This window comes from Larimichthys crocea, chromosome VII, assembly GCF_000972845.2.
Source record: "Larimichthys crocea isolate SSNF chromosome VII, L_crocea_2.0, whole genome shotgun sequence".
In the NCBI taxonomy this organism is placed as follows: Eukaryota; Metazoa; Chordata; class Actinopteri; family Sciaenidae; genus Larimichthys; species Larimichthys crocea.
Genome location: NC_040017.1, coordinates 26003256 through 26017579, shown reverse-complemented (window position 1 = coordinate 26017579; position 14324 = coordinate 26003256). Strand labels below are relative to the sequence as shown.

The following is a 14324-nucleotide window of genomic DNA, read 5'->3' as shown; positions in this document are numbered from 1 at the left end:
TTCAGTAAGGGAAGCAGGGTGGCAGATGAAGACAGATTAAACTTCAAACCATCAAGAATCTGTTGAAGACTTTTAATCCCTATGAAGTCTAAGCTGAGGTTCTGTTCCTACACATGAGCTCCTGACCTCTCTAGAGCAGTAAACAAGCACAAAGAGAACTAAATAAAACACCAAACAGCTCACCTTAGCAAAGAATTTGATCTCTTGTTCATGCGGTGACTTCTCCACTCTACCACTGCTAACCACAGCCTCTGTAAGAATAAAAAACAAGTGAGCTCTTAGTCAAAAGGTGCATGGTGAAGCAATAAAGTGCCATGCCCATGAGAAACCATCGTCTCTAAAACTACAGTACCGAGATGAGCGATGAACTCCTGGGCGATGTCCATCCATTTAAGAAGCTTCTGGAGGAAGCCGTAGGCAAAACGCTTCTCAATGGAGGAAATGTCCTGCTCCATGTCCTTCAGTCCCCTGAGGAGTGAAAATTAAAGTAAGAGAGAGGAAAAACATAGGGATATCAGAAAGACCAGTCTTAAAGTGAAATAACAAGCGAACCTTGTCACAGCATATCCATTGAGCTGAAGGAACTTGAGCAGGTCTTGGGCCTTTTCTCTGTCCCTGGCCTTCTCCTTAGCCGTCAGGGTGTCATAAGGCACAAGCAAAGGATGGGTGCCACCACCTAACAGAAGCACACTGCAAATTAGCCACCACTTGAAACAAAATTCTCACTTAAGAACAACGGAGAACCATTCTTACCTTTGGCCTGTAGCTCCACCTTCTTCTTCCTGCCCCAGGTGTTGTGATAATTCTCAGCCAGCTGCTCAGCCATAGACTGCATGGAGAGGGCGAGGAAATAAAATAATCAGGCTCCTGACAAAGGTCTAACCAAAATATGAGTCGGTGTTGTGAAGGACGTACCTGCAGCTCTCTGGACAGGGCCATTCCTGTGATATCTATAGGCTGAGGGTTGTAGCCGTGACTGGGATCATAAGTTGCCTGAAGTGAGAAAAGAGCAGTACACAGATCCATAAACAGATCCATTGTTTCTCTGATGTATCCTTGTATAAGACCCATCCTTAACAATATACCCAAATAGGCAACACAGCAGCAAACCGCTCTCTTATACCTGAGCAGTTTGGGAGATCTTGCGTGTGGCCACCTTCTTCTCAACTTCTCCCTCTCCATCCCTGGCTTTCTCCAAGGTCCACTCCCAGGCCAGCATGGCTTTGATGGACTCTTTGATGGGCCAACGATATATCTCCTTGTCCTGAGAGGAGAGAGAGAAGAGAATTTCAAAACAAACAGGGAGCCTTTAAACAATAAAAAAAACAGACAGAGGGTTTTGAATCATTTACCTTTTCAGAGAAGGTTTTGTATGGCCGGAGCATTGGATGAGTCTTAGCATTCTCATCTAACACCTCTCCGTAGGTCCAGTTGTTCTGAATCTGAAAATGGATTAAACCATTAAGATGATCATCACAACACAGTAATCATCTCAAAATACCATGTAGAGACTTCATGGATCATGATTTTCACAACTGACCTTTTCAAAGGCCCATTTGTCATGAGTGTGCTCTGCATACTTGTTGATGAAGGCATCCAGTCTTTCTGGGATGATGGTGCTGTGAACAGATTAACTCACATTTAATATTGCACAGGTTGTAACTACTAACTAAACTCAAGTTAATACCTTTATTAGCTTGTACACATTAGAATATCATGACATCAACAGGAAAAAAGTATCCACTCTAAACACATTTAAGCATTGAACTTCACTCACCGGCCACTTTATTAGGCACACCTGTCCAACTGCTCGTTAACACAAATTTCTAATCAGCCAATCACATGGCAGCAACTCAATACATTTAGGCATTTAGGCATGTAGACATGGTCAAGACGATCTGCTGCAGTTTAAACCGAGCATCAGAATGGGGAAGAAAGGTGATTTAAGTGACTTTGAACGTGGCATGGTTGTTGGTGCCAGACGGGCTTGGTCTGAGTATTTCATGCACAACCACCTCTAGGGTTTACAGAGACTGGTCCGAAAACACGAAAGCATGGATCCATCCTGCCTTGTGTCAACGGTTCAGGCTGATGGTGGTGGTGTAATGGTGTGGGGGACATTTTCTTGGCACACCCTTAGTACCAGTTGAGCATCGTTGCAACGCCACAGCCTACCTGAGTATTGTTGCTGACCATGTCCATCCCTTTATGACCACAGTGTAGCCATCTTCTGATGGCTACTTCCAGCAAGATAACGCGCCACATCATAAAGCTCAAATCATCTCAGACTGGTTTCTTGAACATGACATTGAGTTCACTGTACTCAAATGGCCTCCTCAGTCACCAGATCTCAATCCAACAGAGCACCTTTGGGATGTGGTGGAACGGGAGATTTGCATCATGGTTGTGCAGCCGATAAATCTGCAGCAATTGCGTCAATATGGACCAAACTCTCCGAGAAATGTTTCCAGCACCTTGTTGAATCTTTGCCACGAAGGATTAAGGCAGTTCTGAAGGCAAAAGGGGGTCCCAACCCGGTACTAGCAAGGTGTACCTAATAAGGTGGCTGGTGAGTGTAGAACTACTGATGACTGACGAGTTGCTTATTATACACAGGACATAAACAAAGAATTAAATAACAACACAATGTGAAATCAAAAGTTTCCATTGTACATTAAAGAACATTAAACCGGTATTTAAACTATTATGTTTTCGTTTTTTTCCCCAGTATGAACTACTTTTGTATTTTCCTGCTCACTTGGTGGTCTCGACTGGTTTGGGATCAAAGTTGCCTTCAGCATCCACAGAGGCCTTTTTCTCAGTGTGAGAGGAGTAGGTGGCATCCACATAGTCAGGCGGGATGGCTCCAGCTATAGCGCACAGGCAGGGCATGGCGATCTTGAAGAGCTCTGCATCAAATTTCTAGAGATCGGATGACATCAGATAAGGCAGGGCGACAATATGAGCTTTAACCTAAATATAAACACTGTGGGTGGACAACATTAGACTCATCTCTCACCTTGTGTGCCAAAGATTCAAAGATTCCCCAAAAGAGTTTACGAGAAAGATGAAGCTCCTCCTCTGAGGTCACTCCAAAATTAGCCCATCCATTAGGAAGGCAGTAGTATTTCCAACAGCGCTCGTAGTGATTAGTCAACAGCTGAAATAATGAAATCAGGGAAATACAATTATCTCTAGATAATGCATACAATTCAGCTCAATTGAAAACAGACAGGGTATGTAAAAAAGTTACCTTTCCTTCTATTTCTTAAATTATGCACAAGTCAATAATAAGAAATGCAATAACATTAAACAGCAGGCAAACCTTGAGAGGCATCTTTGCATATTCGTTGAGGATGGGCACATCAAAGACCAGCCGTCTAAGCAGATGCTGCAGCATGGAGGGTCGAAGGTACCTGTGAATGTCATCGAAATGCTTCATGAAGAATATATATAATATTGCTTCATGTATTTTCAGGGTAATTTAAAAGATGCCCAATTATTTTTTGTCCTAATTAGAGACCGGGATTGGTACTAACTTGCAGAGTGACATGAGACACTCCTCAATGACATCTCTCTGAGCCTTGGTAAGAGCTCGGCCACGGGACAAACGATAGATGGTGTGGAGCATGGAGTCGATCATGATCGCCCGGTGATCCGTCCCAGCAAACAACGGGGCGCACTTAGTGAGCAGAGGCAGCACAGCTGAACAGAGGTAACGGTTCAGGGCCAAGGCCATTTCAGTTGTACTGAATGCCACCTATAATCAGAGAAGAAGAAGACGAAGTTGACAGAAGCTAAATTTCTCTTTCTGTTTTGTTTCTTGTCTGCGGCTTTTTCCTACTCACCGTGTCCAGAGAGGCTGCAGCTCTCATGTCAGGCAGGAAGCCGACCTCCAGCACATGAAGCAAGAATTCCTGGTGTTCGATACCATACACTCTATCGAGGAACAGCACCATGGAGGCCTTGTGGTCCGGCACAAAACTGGCTGACATTTTCGGCTCAATAATCTGACCATCTGTGGTTTTTAAAGAACAGATCATATTTGCAGGAAGATGTTAAAACATGTCCAAATATTGTAAATATACAGTGTGTCCATACAGTCGTATCTAACCTTTGCCGTAAGCAGGAATCTGCACAGGCAAGCTGATGACTCCCACCAGGTCCTCAATGGGCACCAGAGACCTCAGGATGGCCCTGATTCTTAACGCCTCACCCTTTCCTGCTTGGATCAGCTGCAGATATGAACATTTAAGACTGTATGAGACTAACCACAACGCCTGGAGGCTTAAAAGAAATCAATGACGTGAAAAGCATTCTACTCACATGCATCTCAGGGGCGCAGCGACCGAGCAGATCAATGAGGGCTGAGTAGAACGACATGATGGCATTTCCCAGATGTACACGATTTTCCTCATGCTGTTCCTCGCCACCAAACCTGCCAATCAAGAAAGCACGTTTTTCTAGAACTGTTTGCATCTAGTGTATAGGATCCCACCTGCGGTGACAATACTTACATGAAGCGTCTGTCTTTTTTGACGGTGGGTCCATCCCTTGCTGGATCCTCTGAGATCTTGATGGCCTCCTCCATGGCAGCCAGCAGACCATTGCCGCCCTCTCCTCTCAGGGCCGGGCCGAAGCATTCAGGCCGACGGATGAGCAGACGCACCACAACATTGGCATTCTCTTCTACGCTCTCTCCTGTGAGGAGCAGGTATGGAAACGTTAGTGACGGTTACTCACAAGTGATAATTATAAACGTAATCATTACATTACTAACCGTTAACAAAGACAGCAAAGCGGAGGAAGTCCAGATATCTCTCTCCTCCACAAGGGTTCCAGCTGATGTCGGGATAACCCTTAGAAAGAAGCATTGGACACATCTGCAGCCCGCAGCCCGCCAAGTATGTCACCACCTACATGTGAGGACACCAAGAGAGATTATAAGATAACTGTACCCGTTTATGTTTTTCTTTATTGTCATTTTTAAAACATTTCTCGCACCATTTCCAGGTCCTGCTCTTGTAGAGCCAAGGCCAGCTCGTTGTTGTCAATGCAGGACGCTGCAGCTACATCCAGAGGTGTGGACCCACGCATGCCTGCAAATGTAAAATAAACACCGCATCTGTTTGTCACCCTTTTAACAAAAACAGCATTTTATAGTAAACAGTTGACTTGAGCAAAATGGGTGACAGGTAAATGACACTGACCCAAGCCAATGCCGCTGTTCTGCAGCAGGTAACTTAGATGGTCAAACATGGAGCGTTGGTTCTGTCGGCTAATACGACAGAAATAACACAGGAAACGACAGCAGTTGGTCACCATTTGGGGGAATCGAATCTCCTGTAGAGAAAGAGTGGAAAGAAGTGTACTGTGATGGTGCATACGCCAACAAAGGAGGACAGCAAACCCCAAAATTAGACTAGTTAGACTGGATAAGACAGACAAACGAAACAAACCTTTGAGTCTCCTCCTCCACCCAACACGTTGACCATCACCTCCATAACAGTCTCATGCATACCAAGAGCTCGCATGAGATTGGGGTGTTGGTAGAACACTTTGTTGTTCATGATGTTCCTGATAAACAAAAACAAAACATTTTTTTAACTTGCATGATCTGAACTGCTTAAATTCTGTGGAAGTAGCCCACAGTGCCTGAATATCAAAATATTGCATATGCACATGCATATTAAATACACTGCAAACACTGACCCGATGCTCTGGATCATGAGCCGCTCCTCTTCTGGGCCCATCTGGACAATAAGCAGTGAACGAATCTGTCCCAAACACTCGAGCAGGTCCATGGTGTCCTGAACAGACACAGCGTTGATGGCGTAGGCTTTGGGCAGCGCTCGGATCAGCTCGCCAAGGCCATCATACTGCCTGTGGAGTAGGCTGAACATCAGACGGACCAGTTCAGGGTTCTGAATGAATGACTCCTGAGCCCAGTGGATCATGGTGTGGGAGATCAGTTCTTGAAGGGTGCCTTTGAGAAGTGGACACAGAGTGCAGTATTGTGTGTAAGATGATTATGGAGAAGGCTGATTTGGGGATTTTTGGATTAAGTGGCTGCTGCTCTTACTGGGCTTTGCTTCCTCCTCGACCTCTGGCTGCTCCTCTTCCTTCTTCTTGCGCAAGTTCTTGATCTTGTCCACCAGACTGAGGAGTCTGCCGCCGAGTGATGTGTCCACCTCTTCCTCCTCAGCCTCCTCCTCGATATGTATACCTATGTGTAAAACAGGATTCTGCATTAATAGCCTAAAATCATTAACATTAAAAGTAATTCACAGAAATTTTAAAGACTTTAAAGAACACCTCACCACAGTGAAGCAGGAGGTCATTGTGGAACTCTCCCAAAGTGTCCCGCACCTCCTCAGGCACCGGACAATCCTCATCCTCTGGACCGTGCTTGAAGTTGGTCAACAAAAGGACCTAAAAGTAAGACAACCCCATTTTGGTACAAGCTCATCTCAGTTCTCACATTCCTAAGAAAAGGAATTTTTATCCAAATTCATTTCAAACTATGTAACACAGATTTAGTTAGAGGGTTTCTTGTTAATTATCAATACCTGGTCCTGAGGTGGTGAACGGAACTCGCGGGTCTTGCGTGCCGTCTCAGCAGCCGACATGGTGAAAGCTCTCATTAACAGATTATAACGAACACGTTGGTTGTCCTGAATATTATGGACAAACTGGTCTGAATAGGCCACGATGCCTTCCACGCGGTGTCGCAGCTCGCAGTCGCAGAAGTACTGCAGGAGTGTGCACATCTGAGATAGGAATGAGAGTTTAAGATTCATAATTTGTAAAAAAAAAAAAATGTAATTAGGGATATTAACCATGTGCAGATGACCACGTTTAAATATGAAAATGACCTGCAGTTTGACAGACTCTGGAAGTTTCATCTGGAGTAATCCCTCTTCCAGACCCTCCTCCTCTTCTTTGGCTTCTACCTCCCCTGCCTCCGCCTCCTTCTCCTCCTCTGCCATCTCTCCATCCACTTTTCCTCCTTTGGCCTCTCCTTCCTCCTTTTCTTCCTCCGCTCCTTCCTCCTTAGGCTCGGCATCTTCCTCCTTTTGCTCTACATTTTTCAGCTCCTCCTCTTCCTCATCGCCAACCCCTTCGTCCTCAAGCTCGGCCTCCTCTGTTTCCTCCTCCTTCACTTCCTCGCCTTCTCCTTCTGCAGCTCCTCCCTCCTCCTCCTCCTCTTCTACCTTCCCACTGAAAACGTTTGGATCGATCATCTTGAGGATATGCTTGGTGTCCTCGTCGTTGAAGATGCCCATAATGAGCAGTGTGCTGATCAGTTTCAGGATTGGAACAAAGTGGAATTCCACACTGCCTCCGACTGGATCTCGCATAGCCTGGCTACCATCCAGCACGGCCTCTGTTAACATGCTAATCGCCCTGGTCTTCAGTTCCTGAGGGGGAAATGATAAAATTAAGCAAAAGCCGACTAAAATGTTTTTACAATTCAACCCATCTCATGTCTCTTACCTGCAGGGGGAAAATAGGACTCAGGGTGTACAGGTCAGGGTCCGTGCCGACAAAGTTGATAGATGAAAAATGCAGCTTAGGTCGTAAGCAGGTGGTGAGGCCAACACCGGGGAGAGAATGGGCTTTCTTTGCATCAGGATATAGATGGATGCTGAGAGTCTCTTCAGTCATGGGGACGATAAACTCCCTGTTGGTGCCCAGGCGTGCCCGTTTGGCAGACTCAAGATGAATGCTGATGAGCAGATCATAGTAGCCACTGCGGAGAGGTCCAGGCAGGTAAGTGTTCTCGGTGGAATAGAAAAGTTGGGACTCATCCACATGGCTGCACAGGGCGTGAGCCACTCGGTTATTGCCAAGTGCACACACAGCACAGTAGAGCATGAGCGTGTGGTAGTGGAACTTCATCAGATCCTGGCGCTCTGACAGCTCCAAAATGTCAATACACCTGCGAAACAAACACAAGACTCAGAAGATCCAAACCGACCAAGCAAAATAAACATGCCCTAAAGGAAAATAAACAAATTAAACATAGTAAATGCATAAAAAGTTTCATGCATTATGTTGTAGTAATTCTTAATTTTAGTCTCCGTTCATTTAAGGATCTGGATTTAGTTTATTTGCTGCTAGAACTTAAATCACTACTGCCCCTGACCTGTTCTCCTCTGGGATGTGCAGAGCCATCATGATGAGAGGTTCAGTACACTCCACGCTCCAGCCCAACCTCTCGCTCACTCTTCCCACCTCAGGGTTGAGGAAGTGGTTGGGCATACGACTCCAGATCACCGGGGTCAGCATCTGGACATCCAGCCTGGGAGGGCACTGAGGGACCGGGTTCATACGCTCGCTGCGGAACATGGCTGCTGAGATGGGCATGATGTTCTGAAAGAGCAAGAGGGGAGGACGTACAGTATAGACAATCATAGAAGAAATCAAACATAGCTAAACAACGAAACGTACAATGGATGGCAGAGATTTACATGAAAACAATACAATTATCAGAGATGTATAGTAACGAAGTGGAACCACTTAAGTACTGTACTTAAGTACTAAAATGCAGTATCTGTACTTTTTTGGAGTATTATTTTTCCCCAATTTCCACTTTTACTGCACTACATATTTTTGATGAATTTAATACTTTTACTCCGATACATTTTTCATGTGCTGAATCGTTACTCGTTACTATTGTAGCGTCCAGTCGGACGCGTGATGAACGACAAGGCGATATTGAACAAAGCTGCATTTATTGCTGAACGGTTTGGTTACAGGACTCGGTGACTGTCGGCCGTAACCACGCCAAAAAACCAACAGAACAGTCCCGGTCTCACACATCAACCTCGCTCGTGCGCCGTACGTCATACACCTGACTCACCCAGGTGCGGTCTCTCACCTGCTCCCCCGCCCCCTCGCTCTCGCATTCATTCAGACGCATTCACAGACCATGGGAAATCACGGAACTCTACCATGAACATTGTAACACTGTAACATTAGAAGTTGTGCCTTAATAAATATTTGAAATAATATAAACAACAGTACTTGTACTTTTACTTTTAGTACTTGAGTAGCACTTTTTTACATACTTCTACTTGCAATACTTAAGTACAAAACATTTTGAATACTTTAGTACTTTAACTTAAGTATGGTGTTTAAAGAACACTTCAACTTCTACTCAAGTCAGTTTTTTGATATAGCACTTGTACTTCTACTCCACTCCTTTACTCCAGTACTTTATACATCTCTGGCAATTATACAGCAGACACATGCGAGTGATGAGACTTAGCAGTGTCTGTATTTCTAGAGACTTTACAAAATTTAAGTTAAAGAATCTACTAAATAAATAACATTTATATATTATGTTTAACATTTCTCTTTCTGTCCTTACACGCTTATTCTTCTATCTATCATCTCTTATTTTCTTAAATATTTTCTTAGATGACATCTAAAATGAGAACCATTAAATTAATTTCATCCCAACAGAGACACATGGTCACTTATGTTTACCAAAGGTTGAGAGGAGGCCTGGGACAAAGGGTTTGCTGACATGCACTGACCTATTTAAACAAAATATACAAACACTTTCAGAAAGAATATATATACTGTCATGTCTAAGCAAAAGTAGTTTCTGACCTTGAGTTTGCCCAGCTCCAGCTGCACCATGTTCTGATTGCAGGGTTGAACAAAGACGGCAGGGAACAGCTTGGTGTTGGGCTCCACCTGAAATGAAAAACACCTCCTGGTTTTAACATACCGCATCCAGACTCAACACAAGTACAAACAGACACACACAATGTATACTGCGCAGCTTTTCCTCACCTGGTAGAAGGTGTTAATCTCCTTTCCATTGACTGTAAAAGTCATGAGACCTGTTGCTAAGTCGACCAAGCAGCCGACCACCATGTCCTCCTGACTGAAGCGGGTCTGCTGATTGCTGACCAGGTCTCCTCCCCAGACCATGTAGCAGTTACTATGCTTCATGCTACAGAGAAACAGCAATTTGAATATGACAGTTAAAACACTAAACGGCTGAGCCACAGCACAGAGGGGAGGATATAGAAAACACAAAGACTAACCTGTCATGTATGTTGCCTTTGTCGTCTCCCACAGTGACGGTGACGCTGCGCACTTTGGAGAGATCAAATGTTGGATCATACTGGTGGTAGTCAGGAGTGACCCAGCCGACCCACACACCAGAAGGCTCCTGCCCGGCAAAGATCCTCACAGAATAGAAATACTGAAAATAGAAATAAAACACAAGGAAGATAATTAGTGAGTGAGACGTCTAGGAGCAGCAATGGTTTATCCCGAGTCACTATAAAGCTGATGAAACATAATAAACAGTAAACTTCTGAGCAGGCAAATCATGCCAGTCTGATCCATGGATTATCACAAACTGTGAAGACATCTATATGTATCATTAGCAGAGGATGTTTAAGCTCACGGTGGTGGTATTCATGATGATCTCAGGGTCATCTCTGTCATCCGGGACCACATCTTCCACCAAACGTGGCACCGTTGGAGGGGCAGGAGGAGGCGCAAGAGGTGTCATAGCAGCCTTCTTGGCCTTGGAGAAGAATCTATCGTGCATAGAAGACATGACTTTCGAGTTAACTTTAAAAAGGACGTATGAATTCTTTACATAATAATCTGTACCTTAAATTCTCTTCAGGCTCGTTCCTTTGGTCTGAATACTCACTTACCCTTTTTTCTTTCCCTTCTCCGACATTGTGTCCTTCTCATTTTCTATAGAGATCTCCTTCGGTACAGACGGCTCCTTCTTGTCCTCCTCCTGCTCCTTGCGGCTGGCAGACTTTTTCAGAACTTCAAACTCTGAGTCGGGCTCTACCACTACCACTTCCTCCTCGGGTATGGTAAGGGCACGGGTGAGAGGGGTGGTGCCTGCAGGGATCTTGAAGGTCTCGTGGAACTGGACGGGCATGGATAGTCTGAGGAACAGCATATCGGTGTTGGCATTCTGCGAGCCAAACGTCTTATGGGTCAGCTTCAGACAGGGGGCGCTGTCCACAGTTCCATCTACACGGGACACCTGGAAGACAACATGTTTAAAGATGAATAAAATATCTACTGGTTTCATTAAACATTAAAAAAGGGTCACTAATTAATTACCTCAATATGATTGTGATCGGTGGGTACAGGCTCAAACTGGGGCAAACTTTTACTGAACCACATGGTGATGTCTCGCTTCATATTGATGGCAAAGGGTTCAAATCCTTCCTGCAGGCCACAGATGGCGAAGTAGCGCAGGCTGCTGACGTTCTGACCAAGATTAATCCTCCCAACCTGAGACAGGCCTAGGGCACACACTGGGATAAAACCTGAGGAGTAAAACCACAGAAAAGCAATCAGTAAAAGCATATTTTATACTTTTATACTATGTATTTATACAAACAATGCATGCTGATTCATGCCATCTTTCTATCAAGAGATTTGTTACTGCAATTAATGCCGATCAAAAAAGGTCAAATGACCATTAACTCTTACCTTCCCCAATTTCAATGTCTTTGAATGCCATCTCTGAGCCTGAGTCACTGATCAGCATTTCACCGTTGAGCGTGAACATGATGTTCATCTCAGTCAGATCGATCATACAACCAACGACGTCACCAGACTGCCACTGTCGACCGAAGGGTTCGTTGCCAATATGCCATCTTTGAGCCTGGAGAGATTTAAAACAATAAATCACCTTTAAAATACAACTTAAAAAAAAATAAACCAATGTCAGGCTACAGTGTACTCCGGTAATCTTTTCTGACAACTTAGACCAGTCTTGTTTTTATACCAAGAATCTAAAAGCTATCCAATAATTAAAGTTTATTTTTAAGCCCCATTGTGATGGCCACAGCTGTGGCCATAAAAATGTCGGTAACCTTCTGCACTCACATACTTGTTTCTATAGTTAAATTTTGGTTATACATTTAGTTATTAGTCTAAATTGGTTTTAACATTCAGTTGCAATAAATCACACTTTCTGTTTCAGATAACACACTTTATTAAATGACAGTACATTGGTTTTCTATTTGAAGCGTGCACATTTAGTTAGCTTTTGTACAGTCTTCATTTAATACAGTTTCTAATCTGTTTTCTTTGATTTACCGGTGCTGCTGCTGCTGGGAGCTGGGAATGCCGGGCAAAAGGATCCACCCCACAAGCTCAGCCATTTTGTAGCAGAGGATGCTGATTGGGCCGGCACATCATGTGGGGGGGGAATTTAGTGCTTTACTGTTTAATTCTTTTGAGACAATTAGTAATTTTACTTGGTTTTGTTAAGTATGGATTATGTTTATTTCAAGGAGTTAATTTTCCTGATTTGCTTTGGTAAATTAGCTGTTGTCTTTTGTGTTTGTTTACCCCTCTTGTGTTGGTATGGGCTGATCACCCAGTATATAAGTTTCCCTCTTGTGTTATCAGGTCTGTTTGTTTTGTCTTGTTCAGTTGGCGTTTATACAGTTTTGTTAAGTTCTTTATTGCTTTTGTTTGGAAATTTTGTTCTTTCATACTTTGGGTAAATTAAAAAACCCTTTTTTGAAAATACTACCTGTTGTGCTCATCGCCGGCTGACTCGGTCCCTCACACCTATCAACAATTTAAAAGACTTCAAATTTAAAACTATCTATATATAAATTTAATGAGCAAAGTAACATTGAATTTTGTGGACTAGATCCATATCTCATCTGTTCATGTTCAAAATGTTTTGAAATGAAATGTACAGATCTTTTAGATTTTTTTGGATTGAACCTAAAGGTATGGACTGACCTTATTGCCATTAAAGACGTAGGACAGTTCATCTGCTCCCAGTTCAGTGTCGGAGCGGACATTAGGACGTGACCAGCCCACTCTCATCTCCCCCGTGGTTACTGCTTCAAACTCAAAGTACCACTTCCCTTGGGTGACAGCGTACGACTTCTCTGCCCTGAAGATTCGTACCTTGTCCCCGCGGGTGTTCTCAAGGCCATGGCCAGCTGCATGCAAAGAGGGAAAGATTATGGACGATGGAGTTATTTACTGGGTGGAGTTATAGCATTTACAAATGATATTCTGCATTTAATCAACACACATTATCGTAATATAAGCCGACTTACTGCTCTCCTGATCTGGAGGCTCAATGTTGTAGCCATAGCCAATGAGGGTGCGGACAGCGTTGTTAACACTGTCTCGGTTCGTTTTCTTGGTTCTCTCGTCCAGCAGATTGTAAGGTACCAGACGAGGGTTTCGCTTATTTAAGATGTCCTGCGAATTATAGCAGAATAAAACTTGATAGAGAATTTTTAAATAAGAATATATAAAAGGCATGAATATATTCGTGGAATGGCAGCACGTCTAAGTGTAAATATAAAGATTATAGACTTGGATATATACTTTTTTTGGTTAACATAAATGAATTAAACTTTCACCAGACCTTTCCAAAAGAAAAATAAAGGATATATTAAAGTTTGGAGACAGTTACCTGCACAATGCTGTAGGTCCATCCTTGTCGTACCCGGTCCCTTGCCCAAACATTATGCCCATTTTCTGCCAGTTTTTCTACAAGCTGGTTCTGGTTTGGTGTCAGTTTCACATGGTTGAGGTCAAGGGGGGCAGGCTTGTATCCATTGGTCATCACATAGCTAGAGGACAGACGATGTCAGATTCAGATATACAAAAGTTATATATAAAAAGATACTGCACAAAGGAAATATCTTTGTTGTCGTACGTCTTGGGCAGCTTGATCTTCTTGAGATTTTCCTCTGCTTTCTCATCACCCATACCAACATGGCAACCCAGTGCCAGGAGAGTTCTGTGGGATAAGAAGGACACAGGCATCAACAATCGTGTCCAAGGTCACAGGATTCAGATTTTGAACAAAACCTCAGCTACAAACTCACTTGAGAGTCTCGCCAGACATCTGCAGGTTGTAGTTCCTCTCCGGTTCAGGGAGACTCTGGAAATCTACCAGACACGGATGGAGTTTCTTGTTGTCATCCCTGAACTGTGGAGGAAGATGATGGCACGTTACCAATTAATCAAGAAGAATTTGAGGAGATAACACATTTTTAAGTAAATACGTAACAGACAGCGGCGTTTTGAAATGTAATGCTCACATTACTCAAGCTCCAAATCATCAGAATCTGAGGTTGTCAAATCAATATTACTATACTGTTGCTTCTGTATTGCAGTGCTGACTCTGTACTCACAGTCCCATAGGTCCAGCCCTGCTCAATACGGGTGACGGCCCAGAGCTCGTGAATATTCTCTGCCAGCTTCTCTCGGATACGCTCCAAGTGGGGTGGTAAGACGATCTATACAGCAGAGGAAAGTCAGCAAACAAAAAAGAA

The 14324-nt window shown here is 43.8% G+C and overlaps 1 protein-coding gene across 14 annotated transcripts in view; it reads right to left on the bottom strand.

Moving 5' to 3' along the window:
* The window catches only part of ryr1b (ryanodine receptor 1b (skeletal)), a 65279-nt gene that overhangs the window by 27811 nt on the left and 23144 nt on the right, over nucleotides 1-14324 (bottom strand). For all 14 annotated transcript variants that reach the window (XM_019272944.2, XM_019272948.2, XM_019272942.2 and 11 more), the window contains exons 21-60: nucleotides 14184-14288; nucleotides 13875-13978; nucleotides 13703-13786; nucleotides 13457-13616; nucleotides 13092-13239; nucleotides 12766-12971; nucleotides 11494-11668; nucleotides 11119-11327; nucleotides 10692-11038; nucleotides 10433-10568; nucleotides 10065-10225; nucleotides 9808-9970; nucleotides 9622-9708; nucleotides 8150-8376; nucleotides 7498-7942; nucleotides 6876-7421; nucleotides 6570-6770; nucleotides 6321-6432; nucleotides 6083-6226; nucleotides 5713-5986; nucleotides 5460-5577; nucleotides 5211-5343; nucleotides 5005-5099; nucleotides 4781-4916; nucleotides 4518-4701; nucleotides 4327-4438; nucleotides 4115-4235; nucleotides 3849-4018; nucleotides 3540-3760; nucleotides 3326-3416; nucleotides 3020-3160; nucleotides 2759-2922; nucleotides 1541-1619; nucleotides 1353-1442; nucleotides 1124-1264; nucleotides 916-993; nucleotides 754-829; nucleotides 553-676; nucleotides 353-468; nucleotides 184-251 (exon numbers count right to left, since the gene is read on the bottom strand). In XM_019272944.2, coding sequence (XP_019128489.1) covers nucleotides 184-251; nucleotides 353-468; nucleotides 553-676; nucleotides 754-829; nucleotides 916-993; nucleotides 1124-1264; nucleotides 1353-1442; nucleotides 1541-1619; nucleotides 2759-2922; nucleotides 3020-3160; nucleotides 3326-3416; nucleotides 3540-3760; nucleotides 3849-4018; nucleotides 4115-4235; nucleotides 4327-4438; nucleotides 4518-4701; nucleotides 4781-4916; nucleotides 5005-5099; nucleotides 5211-5343; nucleotides 5460-5577; nucleotides 5713-5986; nucleotides 6083-6226; nucleotides 6321-6432; nucleotides 6570-6770; nucleotides 6876-7421; nucleotides 7498-7942; nucleotides 8150-8376; nucleotides 9622-9708; nucleotides 9808-9970; nucleotides 10065-10225; nucleotides 10433-10568; nucleotides 10692-11038; nucleotides 11119-11327; nucleotides 11494-11668; nucleotides 12766-12971; nucleotides 13092-13239; nucleotides 13457-13616; nucleotides 13703-13786; nucleotides 13875-13978; nucleotides 14184-14288 — 6492 coding nt within the window. The remainder of the gene's footprint in view (nucleotides 1-183; nucleotides 252-352; nucleotides 469-552; nucleotides 677-753; nucleotides 830-915; nucleotides 994-1123; nucleotides 1265-1352; nucleotides 1443-1540; nucleotides 1620-2758; nucleotides 2923-3019; nucleotides 3161-3325; nucleotides 3417-3539; nucleotides 3761-3848; nucleotides 4019-4114; nucleotides 4236-4326; nucleotides 4439-4517; nucleotides 4702-4780; nucleotides 4917-5004; nucleotides 5100-5210; nucleotides 5344-5459; nucleotides 5578-5712; nucleotides 5987-6082; nucleotides 6227-6320; nucleotides 6433-6569; nucleotides 6771-6875; nucleotides 7422-7497; nucleotides 7943-8149; nucleotides 8377-9621; nucleotides 9709-9807; nucleotides 9971-10064; nucleotides 10226-10432; nucleotides 10569-10691; nucleotides 11039-11118; nucleotides 11328-11493; nucleotides 11669-12765; nucleotides 12972-13091; nucleotides 13240-13456; nucleotides 13617-13702; nucleotides 13787-13874; nucleotides 13979-14183; nucleotides 14289-14324) is intronic.